Here is a 12,286-nt window from a genome sequence, read left to right on the forward strand (position 1 = left end):
AGCTCATCTAACTGCCAAGCAACAACGTGGGGAATCTACTTAGTTCTCATCCTTATTATCCTAACAACCAGATGGAACCACAACTTTAGAGGAAGGTTCCAAAGGAGGTTTATATCCTATCCTATCCTGTCCTGTCCTGTCCTGTCCTGTCCTGTCCTGTCCTGTCCTGTCCTGTCCTATCCTATCCTATCCTATCCTATCCCACTTCATTTGTTTTATATTTATAACCTCTTTTTGTCTGGAGCACTTGAGAACACTGGATTTAAACATGGTACTATATAGGTACAGGTTCCAAAACTCTCTCATCCTACTGCTGAATTTGATTTTGGATTGACTTTCTGCCTCCCTTTGCCTAGAATCCTGATAAAGGTACAATGTCAGCTGTGTTACTGGCAAGTATTGACTATTGTAAAAAATGACCTCTGACATGGAGGACAGAATGAAGTAAAACTACTAGTTTAGGAGTCAGACTTTTGGACTTCCCAAGTGTGACTCTGATTCTTGAGTCTTTTACAAGTCCTGGGAACTACTCATAAAACTGGGGTCAGCTGTTTCCTATCAAACATGAAGAGCTTTAACTAGTATTAACTTATGCTACTACTACACCCCTAGAAGTCTTACTAGAGGAATTGCCATGAGGAGTATAGTCAGGTGTTGCTTCACTATAGGACAATGCTCAGCACTCAGTGGTTCCCTAAGGCCAGAATGTCTTTATTCTTCCTCCCCACCCCCATACCCTCCCCCTTGTTCCTCTCTTCCTCCTCCTCCTCCTCCTCCTCCTCCTCCTCCTCTTCCTCCTCCTCCTCCTCTTCCTCCTCCATCATCTTTTCATAGGCTTTGGTGGAGGTCATGTTGTGGTCATGGTAATGGTGGTGGTTGAGGTAGGGTTGTTGATTTTTTTTGGTTTTGTTTTGGGGGTTTGGGAGAGGAAATGAGTTTTGTTTTGTTTCCATCTTTGTTTTTTGAGACAGAGTCTCACTGTGTATCTCTGGCTGGCTTGTAACTCACTATGTAGACCAGGATGGCCTCAAACTCATAGAGATCTGCTGTTTCTGCCTCTCAAGAGCTGGAATTAAAAACCTGTGCATCCCCTTTCTTTCTCTCTCACTCTCTCTTTCTTTTTTCTTTCTCTCTTTCTTTTTTTTGTTTTGTTTTTGTTTTTGTTTTTTTGTTTTTGTTTTTCCAGACAGGGTTTCTCTGTGTAGCTGTCCTGGAACTCACTCTGTAGACCAGGCTGGCCTTGAACTCAGAAATCCGCGTGCTTCTGCCTCCCAAGTGCTGGGATTAAAGGCATGCGCCACCACCGCCCGGCTCTTTCTCTCTTTCTTTCTTTTTTCTTTTTCTAGTTTTAGAAAGAACTGGAGACAAGAGTGGTCAAAGGCAGGAATTTTATCGGTCTCTGAGGATATATGTGAAAATTATATATATATATATATATATATATATATATATATATATATATATGTATTCTGCATACATGCTTACTTTGTATGTTTCCTCGGATGATTCCTTTAATGTGTGCTAGTGTGTGTCAGGTGCTGCTGCTTTTAAGGCCTTCCGTGCTGTTTTCCAGCATGAGCTATGATTCCCCTGTATGAGCTATGATTCCACTTTTTGCATCATAGGAACAATACCCCTAGGGACAATGGGAAAGATGGGCCAGGCTATGTGGTATTCAGCAAGAGAAAAACCAACAGTCACTTGTGGTGATGCAGTTGTATTCAGATTACATGGCTATGTATGCAGAAACATCTGTGAGCTTTTAAAGGAAACAACCCTGTTTCTACATATCACAGAAAGAGAAGATAGAGAGATAGACAACTGATCTCTTAAATTCATTGAAACCAATAATGGCAGAAGTGAAAACCTGAAAAGGTGCCTATGATTCAGATAAACAGAAGAGATTTCTATTCTGAATGAAAAAATACCTGTTAATATGAAAAGTACAGGTCAATTAAAACAACTACAAAAGCTTTGAATGGGTAGCTCACAAAAGATGTTTAATTAGTAGTCACCATGTGGACTATCTTCATGGTTAGAACACACTGGAGAAATAGAATAAAAGCACTGGACCATAACGCTTTATACCTATAAAAATGGCCAAAGTCAAAAGAGTCTACGTGCAGCCTCCTCCCTGAGATGTAGAATGTCTACACCTGACACACAGATCACCAGAGTCTGGCACCTTTTCATCGAATCCAAGTGCCTGCTTTCCCCACCACCCACCAGCCAGCAAACCAGTGCCTACCAAAGGAAACTTCATGAGTGCTTTCTTTGTCATGGTTTATTTTTACACTTTTTAACATTGTGTAGGTGTGTGGGTTTGTACATATGAGTGCAAATGTTTATGGAGCTTGAGACTGTGAGGCCCCCTGTAGCTGGGGGTACAGGGGTTTGTAAGCTCCCTGATATCAGTGCTGGGAACTTAACTCAGGTCTTCTGCAAGAGTAATACCTGCTCTTAACAGTGGAGTCCTCTTTCCAGCCCCAAGAGGTTTTGGTTTTTTCCCTTAATTATAACCAAAAATTATAACTGATTCAATTGTGTCCACTGCCAGCAAAAAAAAGAGAAATTATGAAGCTTTAATATAAGGGTGCTCTTTATAGCAGTGAGAGGAACAAACTACTGCTATCTGTAACAACATGAATGACTATCATGTGATTAATTATGAAAGAAGTTGCATGAAGAGATGGCTCAGTGGTTAAGATCAGCTACTGCACTTCCAGAGGTCCTGAGTTCAATTCCCAGCAACCACATTGTGGCTCACAACCATCTGTAATGGAGTCTGATGCCCACTTCTGGTGTGTCTGAAGAGAGCAGTGGAGTACTCATATATATTAAATAAATAAATAAATCTTTTAAAAAACTGTAAGATGTCAACATAAGACAAAACAGTATATACAGTATAATTCTATCTATATGAAGTTTATAAAGAGATGAGATTAATTTATTGTGATACAGATCAAAATCATACTCATCATACTTGATAACAGTAAGTAGAAGTGATTAAGTGGTTTCTAGGGTCAGAGAAATGTTCTGTGCCTCTACCTACAACATGGATATTAGATAGACAGACAAATAGAAAATTAATGAATGATGGATAGATGGAGGACACTATAACGTGTGTGTGTGTGTGTGTGTGTGTGTGAGAGAGAGAGAGAGAGAGAGAGAGAGAGAGAGAGAGAATTTATCAATCTGTTCACTTGAGACTTACCCTCTGTCCATAGATTAATATCCACTAGAAAGGAAGCACATCTCTGAAGTAGACTCTTTTAATATCTGAGACTGGGCTGAGAAACTATGGAATTAGACAGGGTGACGCCATTACCCAAGGAGAAAAGGGGACCCTGTAGAACACAAAAGTCATAAATGGAAAATAAACATACTTTATTTCTACACCTTCACAGGAGAACATTATTCAGAAAAGTGTTACAGCTTAATTAGGTAACCAATGTTGAATTGTTTATATTATTGCATATTTTATTTTTTTCAGAACAAACTGTGGACTTATAGAATACATTAAAGCATCGAGGAGGGCTGAGACACAAGCACCCTCATTAAGAAAATTCACAGACTGCTGAAAAAGAATCAGTGCAAAGGACATTTTGCCACTTGTCATATGAATATACCACCACACATTTTCCCCCATTGTCCTTATATTTGAGCCTCCCGTAAATCCCCAAAATGTCCACTTTGTTTCCTGACAGATCCACATAAACGTTTTCAGTACTCTCGTATGTTATGCCCAAATAGGCACCACCTTTGGCCAAATTTTCGATGGCCTTGATTTCCTCAAAATCCCTGGGAGTGGCTACAGAGCCCTGGAGTTTGGAGCATAGAGCAATCACACGATCAAAGCTTGAATTTTCAAGAGTTCTGATATAGTACTTCTCTCCAACATTTTCAATCTGAGAGAAGAACACCCCTAAAATGTAAAAAGGTGGGTGACACCGGCTTGCCTTCTGGAGCACTCATTGTGTGAAGATCAAGTGAAGCCATGCGTACTCCATTTTCTCGAACGGCATCGAACATAATGGATGTCTTGACGCTCGAGACCTGTGGTAAAATGCTTACAAAAATCAAAACATGCACTTTTTACCTAAGGTTCTAGTTTAACTGTTATCTTCCTCTCCTTCTTCTTCTTCTTCTTTTTTTTGTTTTGTTTTGTATTGTAGTCTTAGTATGAATAAATAGGCACATCTTTTACATTGAAATCGGCACTGTGAAGCACAGGTTATCTGGAATTCTAATTCTACCATTCTGGTAACTCTCAATCAGACAAAAATGTCTGAGTCTATCTGGCCACAGCTAGAAGAAACATAATTGGCTCCATCATCTGGTCTAGATCCCAGGATTACAAAGTAGCACACATTCTATTTTTAGTGAGCAAGATCTGACCCTACAGAACTGGGGCCCGGGAATCAGACTCTCTGCAGCTTATAACCTGGATCTACCACTAGCTCTGTGAAATTGAGTAAATAATTTAACCCCAAATTGCTTCTGTTCCTACCAAATGGTTGTTGGGAGGATCTCATGAGATCTGAATGGGAGCAGTTTTTACAGGTCTAGGAAATCATACGAATGCAGTGAACTCTCTGCCTTCCACCATTCCCAAACTTTTAAGCTGCCAGAGAATAAGGGAGGATACTTACATTCCCACAAGTCTCTCAGCTCTGATCGAAGGGCTGAAATTTCTGAATCGATTTTCCTCGAATCGAATTCTAGAAAGTTAAACAGTGAAAAGCAGTGTGAGTGAGGGGACCTATGCTGTGGTTTAGGGAGTGTGGTATCTTTTTCAGAGAAGGAGGACGAAGAGGAGGAGGAGAAGGAGGAGGAGGAGGAGGAGGAGGAGGAGGAGGAGGAGGAGGAGGAGGAGGAGGAGAAGAAGAAGAAGAAGAAGAGGAAGAAGAGGAAGAAGAGGAAGAAGAGGAAGAAGAAGAAGAGTTGGACTTTTATTTTTCACATTAAAATACCTTAATAGAAAAAAATCTGGTTTTGCCAGGCCTACATTAATCTTTATCTTTATCTAATTAGGCCATTAGTAGGCTAGCTCCTCGAAAAATTGCCTTTCTAAGCTATCTAATCTTCTTCAAGGAAAACAGTGCAAAGAAGGCCTGACCATATTCCAGGAAGAGCAAATTCTCACAGGACAGACTACATCCCAGGATGAGGCAGTTACCAATGAGGGCAAGGCAATAAATACTATGATTTTAACCTCTAGAGTTTTGGATTGGTTTTTTAAAACTGAAATAGAATTTGCATGCCTGTCAATGTTAAAACAGTTGTAGTAGGTTAAACAGATATAATGAGCCCACATTGACATACAGCATTGTCTCCTTGAGGTCAGAAAGTCAGATGAAAGAGACTGTTTAAGAGAATCTACAATCTGGACTCCCACCCTTTACAGGGTATCTGAAAACAGGATTTCCTGAAAGAACTGCAAATATATAGATAGTCATTGTCAGAAACCCCTTTAGGCTCTAAGTAACCAGACAATGCTAAGGGAACTTGACCAGGAACCTGAGCTGGGCATCGCCTTGCAGCACTGGGAAAGCAGACATTCTGAATTGATGTCCTCACCTACACTGTCTCCACGATCTCCCTTTGGTCCCACTTCTCCTTTTGACCCAGGATTCCCTGGGGTTCCTGCAGGTCCTGCTTTTCCAGGAGGGCCCTGCAAGCCTCTGAGCCCTTGACCTGAAGGAAGACAAACAAAACTTAGATCAATATCTGTTGTTTTGCTCTTTTTCTAGTGTTTAACCCCCTGTGATGAGGTTAAGTTCCCTATGCTCCATGAGACAGCATAGCATGAGGTCCACCGTCCTGGACAGGTAAGGCAGTCCCACTCGCTTCTGTGTGACAGCCCCTGAGTGCCAGAGAACTGAAACTGTATCTATTCTGAGTTACAGTATGTTGCTGCTGAAAGTACAATGTGCCTAAATAAGACTTTACTGGAATGTACCTCTAGTCAACTTCCTCTAGAATATAGAGTCAGAGAAAGGAGCTGTAGAGATGCTTCAGTGCTTAAGGGCATATGCTGCTACCACAGAGGACCTAAGTTCAGTTCCCAGCTCCCATGATGGGTAGCTCACAGCTGCCTGAACTTCAGCTCCAGGAGGATATTATGTTTTTGATCTCCAAAATAACCTGCCCACAAATGCACATGAGAATGTGCATATGTACACCCACGTGTGCACACCCACACACACATAATTTAAACCAAAATGTTTTACAGTTAAAGAAAACAGTTTTAAAGCATACCTGGTTCTCCCTTTTCTCCCTTTTCTCCCTTTTCTCCCTTGGCACCGTCACGTCCATCTCTGCCTGGCAAGCCATTCAGGCCTGGAGGATTGCAGGTAATCACAGGGCAGGTACTTTGAGCACCTCCAGTTAAGGTCTCTGCATAAACTGCCGTTGCCGCATACAGCAGAAGGAAGGATGTCAAAAGCGACATGGTCCTCACTTTGGTGTAAGAAAAATCATGAAAGATGACCTCATCCTTTTCAGTATGTATGTGTCAATCTTGCCTCTGTCCTACAACTTGGGGATAAACATTGTACACATGGATTAGTCATGATAAAAGTGATGTCCAGATTGAGTATTTTAAATATTAAGCATTCCTTGTCATACTGTGTGGTTAGTATTTAAACAAAAATAGGCTAACAGCATGCATACAGAAGAGGCCCTTCTGAGGAAGGTCATTAGTGTCTAAGTCTCTGGTGTCACTGCAGGCAGATGTCTCTCATGGCAGTGTGAGCCAAACAAGTTCACACTGCCAACTCACCAGTGTCTGATGGCTTAGGGCTTGAGAATGAAGGCAGACAATATGTTCTGAAGGATCTCACACGTGTGCCGCCATCTGCCGCCAACATGATTTCTGCCTGGCATGCCCCTTACCTCAGGCATAGCTCTGGAGTTTAGTCAAATCCCTAGACTTTGGATATAGGAACCCAAATCCACTCACCAGAAATGATATTCCAGGGCTTTGGCCCAGCAAGGATTCAGGAGGCAAGGAAGCTTCTCTTCAACCGGGAACTCCAACAGATGCCTCAAAATGAGGGTGGAGCTGGACCTGATTTTTAAATAGATAATCCAAGCTGACCTTCAACCCCAGGTTAATAAGCAACTCTCTTTGGAACTGTAGTACACACTCCTTAGGATGACTCCCCAGAGGCCTCCAAGAGTACAGTATGGCTGTCTACCTTAATGAAGTACCATCTCCCCTTCAACTGACATCCATTTTGCTAATTCCTGTGATTAAGTTACCTGAATCAGTAGGTTCACGTGGTTACTCAAGTCAATTTCCTTGCTTACCATACAGAAACATACCCATACCCAAGCGTATTTCTGCTCCGTGCACACTCACCACATGCACATGCAAACACTGTAAGGGACAGCAGAGATCCTGCCGCTGTCATACATAAGAACAGTTCTAGACTCCACACGATTGTCGTCAGACTGGGCTATCCTGGTTCTTTACTCTTCTCCTGGGCTTTACCTCTTCTATTCAAAGATTCCTGTCTCTGAGAAAATTACTGTGATCTTATCTAAAATAGTGCTACCTGGTCCTCTTCTCTTAGGCTGTTTGTTTGTATTGATTACAATGCACTACATGTTAGCCAATTTTGTTGTGGTAAAATAGACCACATTGGTACAAAATGGTGAAAGCGTGCCATTTTGACCATTGTTAAATGTGTAAGTCATTAAGAACATTTATGTTTTTTGCCAGAACCTATTTCCAACAATACTTCATCATCCCAAACTAAAATTCTACACATTAAATAATAACTACCCAATTCACCCCTCCTTACCACCACTGATAGTTGTCATTCCATTTTCTGTCTCTAAGAAGTTAAATATTTGAGACGGAACATGTTGTTGGAATCATGCAATAATTATCATACTGGTCTGGTTCATTATTTTGGGGATGCTGTCTTCCAGTGTCATCTGTCACATGAGTTCGTTCTTTTTTGAAGTAAAGTAATATTCTCTATGTGCGCCATATAGTTGGAAGCTTTAGTTTTGTGGCCCAAAATGCTAAAAACAGCACAATCTTCCTTCATCTGGGAATGAGAAGTTGATATGTCACTCTAAGAAAAGTAATAAATTACTTACTTATTCAAAGAAGGACATAACTCATGGGTTCTATATTAAATAAAAGAATTTCAATTTCAAGTGTTTACAAATTGTAAAACTCTATAAAATGATTAAATTAAATCCATGGAGAACAAATTATTGGTTAGCATAGATCTCTAGATTGTGTAGGCTTAAAGGTATACTATCAGAATGTTTCATTGGTGAGGAAATAACTCTGTAACTGGGCTGTGATTGCTATGTAAACCTATGGGGGTTTTGGGGGGGTTGTTTTTTTTGTTTTGTTTTATTTTTTGGTTTTTTTTTTGGTTTTTTTTTAGCTTTCATAGGATTAAATACCAAGAACAAGAGGCACATAAATAGCTACCATCCCCCCAAAATCCATATCTTAATATTTTTATTGTCTCAATTCATTTTATGGTCTTGATATTTGTTCTATATATAATATATTAGGACCTATGAAACAATGGGAATTTTCTGTAATAATTTCTTAACTTCTGTGAGATTAAGATGATTTCAAAAGAAGAGGATTTCAAAAAGGACTATAAAAAAAAATGTGTGAGTTTCAAAGACTATACCTTTAGATTTCGTTTTCTTCACATTTCGAAGTGTGAATAACCTGGGACGTGGATTGAAAGGGAGAAAAAGTCTCAACACTATAAAGTCACCATGGACTCAAACTGGGAGATCCACCTGACACGGGACAAAATATCTGCCAATCTCAGCAGAATTTATAAACTGGGTGGATCAAAGACTTCAGATGTTCTCCAATATCTTTAGAGAAATATCATCTACCCCTGGCCCACAAAAAAAGATGTCCTTTTACATTTTTTTTAATTTGTAAGATATGTTCTGAATGTGGTGAGGAAAAAGACCAAGCAGAAACAGAACTGGATATTACAGGAGAGACAGAAAACTTCAGGATCATCTAAGGGGCAGATGAGAGTGACCAACTGACTCAAGAAAGTGGACCTATTTGAGAAACATCTAGGAAGTATAAATGGTTGAGCTTGGGAACTGGCTCAGTGTGAAATGACAAAAGATAAGAAATGTATATACAAGTTTCTGACTTGAGTGTCTAAGGGTCACTCAATGGCACTGGGAAACCAAGACAATGAAGAGCAGTTAGGGAAAGAATACAATGAACGTCTTGTGGGTAAACGGTCTTGTTTCCTTGGTCAATTGGGACAGTATAAAGTACAAAGCAGTATGTTCTGAAATACATTTCTGTTTTCTCATTCATTTATTTGTGTGTGCTTGTGTGCATGCATGCATGGGTGTGTGCCCATATTAATGCCATGGTCTACACGTAGAAGCCAGAGGACATTGGACAGTTTGTAGGAGTCATTTCTTCCCCCATATAGGGACTGGTAATCAAATGCATGTAATCAGATTTGGTTGCAAGTACCTCTACCCACTGAGCCATCTCAGTGGCCCCTGAACTACAATATAACTCTTTTCCTGTGTCACTCTGCTTTTCCCTGCTCCAAGAAATTACCTGAAATTAGTGACTTATAAAGTGGAATAAGCAGTTATCTCTCTGGCTTCTGTGCCTATGAAGAGGCTAGGAATGTTCCTCCAGCTTCCTAAAACCACTTACCAGGCTCTGTCTCTTTTTTTTTTTTTAAACATTAAGGAGATTATATTTATTAATATCTATAAATTAAAATATTCATGAAAGAGCAGTTAGAGGACAAATTGGCTGTGAATTTAAAGGAGAGTTGAGATATATACATGGGAAGGGTTTGGAAAGAGAAAAGTTTTTCGAGACAGGGTTTCTCTGTATAGCCCTGGCTGTCCTGGAACTCAATCTGTAGACCAGGCTGGCCTCGAACTCTCAAACTCAGAAATCTGCCTGCCTCTGCCTCCCAAGAGCTGGGATTAAAGGCGTGCGCCACCACTGCCCGGCCCAGGCTCTGTCTCTTAATGGTTTCACAACATGCCAATAGAGCCACAAGCTGGATACGAAGTCTTTACTAGAAGAACCTCTGGAGACATCCTAAATCTAAATACAGCAGCTGCTGTGGAAAAGCAATGTTAGCCTGGTGAATTCCAGGAAACCCCTGTGAGAGCTTTATACAGATACTGAGGGTGGTGTGGTGGAGGTCCCCAAACACCAGAAGTATGGTTGAGATACCATTACAGGTCCATTCTAATCAGACTCGTGTTTATGAAGGACCTAGTTCTCTTACTTAAGGTTAACACATTCCTGTCCTTGAAAAACGGCTCATGGTGGTAAACAGCCACATGCTTAGAGTAAATGTCTGTTGCTTCATTTCGTAGAAAAGGCAGGAGGCATCTTGGCTTATTTATGACTCTTCAATATTCTTAGGTTTCTTCTTTATTCTTATTAACCAGATCCTCCCCCTGATGCTGGTGCAGTGACAGAGGTAAGATCAATAGTTGATACCAGGTCACACTGGTGGTGCTGTCTTTGATTATGGTGTCTTTTTTTTTCTTTTGTGTGTATTTAGTCCAAAGATCAGGAAACTGCCCTTCAGACTCTGACCCTACTAATTCTGGGAATAGGCTGTGAAGGGGTAGATGTCTGGATGGGCTGTTAACCTGCCAGCTAACTACAGAGCTAAGTGCTATTCACATGAACAGCTTTTCCTCCAGTCTTTCGTGGGGCTATTCTGCCACAAGTTCCTTGTCCACATATATTACCAGCTGTTTGTGCACAGACAAGGTGTGTGTTGGTTCTGGATCTTAGAACCTTTCTGACACTGCTCCCACTCTGATGGTCCCACCAGAAGTCTACCTCACCTCAACAGGCTACAAAGACAATGGCCTATCAGCCCTATATGAAAACTGCCTGCTCATCGTCTCTTTGCTAAGGTGTGATCCCAGCTCTGACACTTTCTGGTTGTGTGACTGTGGTCAAAGTCTCCCGCCTTGTAGACTCCATCCCCTCTTCTTTGAGAGAGGACATCACCTTGGCTATGACATGACATGTGCACTTCTTGGGTCTCTTACAGGGACAGCCTATGAAGATGGGGTCTTCACCTTCTCCAGAAAGGCTGGACAATTGTAAGGTGTTCTCACCTTAAAAGCAATGGACCCAGAGAGACCACCTGGAAGGTTCTACCTGAGACCTGGGATCAGAAGACTTGGTTTTGACTCACGAATGTAAGTTTAGACAGACCACATATTCTGCCTGAACTTTTGTTTCTACATCTAAAAAAGTTAAGATTTTGAGCTTTGTTCTCTTTCTACAGGTTCATGTCCTCTAAGCAGAGATCATAAGAACTCACATACACTCAAAGTTTAATAAGCTATTAATTTGGGATGCTGGTTTTTGTTTTCCTCCACTTGATACAGCAAAGATATTGTGCATAATGATTTACATTGGGGCTTCTCAGCTACAGATTCTCAAAGGATTTTTGTGGGATTTGACTTTGTTCTAGGTGCTCTTTAGGGGTAAGTTTAACAAGAGAGCCTGTTCTGTATAGACACTGGAAAGAAGCTGGGCACTCTACTGTCGAGGATCTCAATTTTATCTAGGGCAAAACAAAGTGAAGAAGAAGTTTCTGTACTTTGTAAAACAGTGGCAGACATCCATGCCTAACAAGACAGAGGCACGTTTCCATTAATGTGATACACAGAATGCCCTTTTTGGCTTGTGAAGAGGTAATTTCACAATGATTTTGTGGCTCGTGGTAGAATGATTTTGATTGACGTTGATGTTCAGTGGGGAATATTTGTGGTTTGGCTCTGAGAGACAGCAGAGAGAGATTTTCTTCTCATCAGTGGTGTACTTTATACTCATTTTATCTCCACACATTCTCTGTCTTGCATTCTTTTAAGTTTCCATCATAGTAGAATACAGTGTAGTTAAAGATCTTGCAGACCCCTTCAGCAATGACATATAACACAGTCACAATGTCTTAGTTAAGAAAGTGGGTTCCTATGTCCTTATACCTGTGAATTGGGAGAGGGTCACATGTGCCCACAAGAGGAGACCATGCCTGCCTGTGACATAGATCTGAACACAGGGTGATTGTAGTACAGGGAAGCTTTGAAGGTGGGACAGCAAAGGCCTGCCCCATTGCCGCAGTAATGAGATCATATGCAGATCTCCAAGCCCTGTCAGACATCCATTCCCCTGTCCTGCCCCTGTCCCTCTACTCCCAAGATACATTTCTACCAAGGTGACATCTCTTGGCAAGGGCATCTGCTTCTCTCAAAAATA

The 12,286-nt window shown here is 41.0% G+C and overlaps 1 protein-coding gene across 1 annotated transcript; it reads right to left on the minus strand.

The window, feature by feature from the left end:
- Positions 1-3,366: 3,366 nt before the first annotated feature.
- On the minus strand, positions 3,367-7,054 carry Mbl2 (mannose binding lectin 2). Its single transcript, XM_028764096.1, has 5 exons — positions 6,965-7,054; positions 6,262-6,540; positions 5,581-5,697; positions 4,653-4,721; positions 3,367-3,925 (listed from the first exon to the last, which is right to left on the minus strand). The coding sequence occupies exons 2-5, from the start codon at positions 6,452-6,454 to the stop codon at positions 3,558-3,560; spliced, it is 747 nt and encodes a 248-aa protein (XP_028619929.1). The 5' UTR covers positions 6,455-6,540; positions 6,965-7,054; the 3' UTR covers positions 3,367-3,557.
- Positions 7,055-12,286: the final 5,232 nt, after the last annotated feature.

Source organism: Grammomys surdaster, unplaced genomic scaffold (assembly GCF_004785775.1).
Source record: "Grammomys surdaster isolate TR1022 unplaced genomic scaffold, NIH_TR_1.0 141, whole genome shotgun sequence".
Taxonomy (NCBI): domain Eukaryota; kingdom Metazoa; phylum Chordata; class Mammalia; order Rodentia; family Muridae; genus Grammomys; species Grammomys surdaster.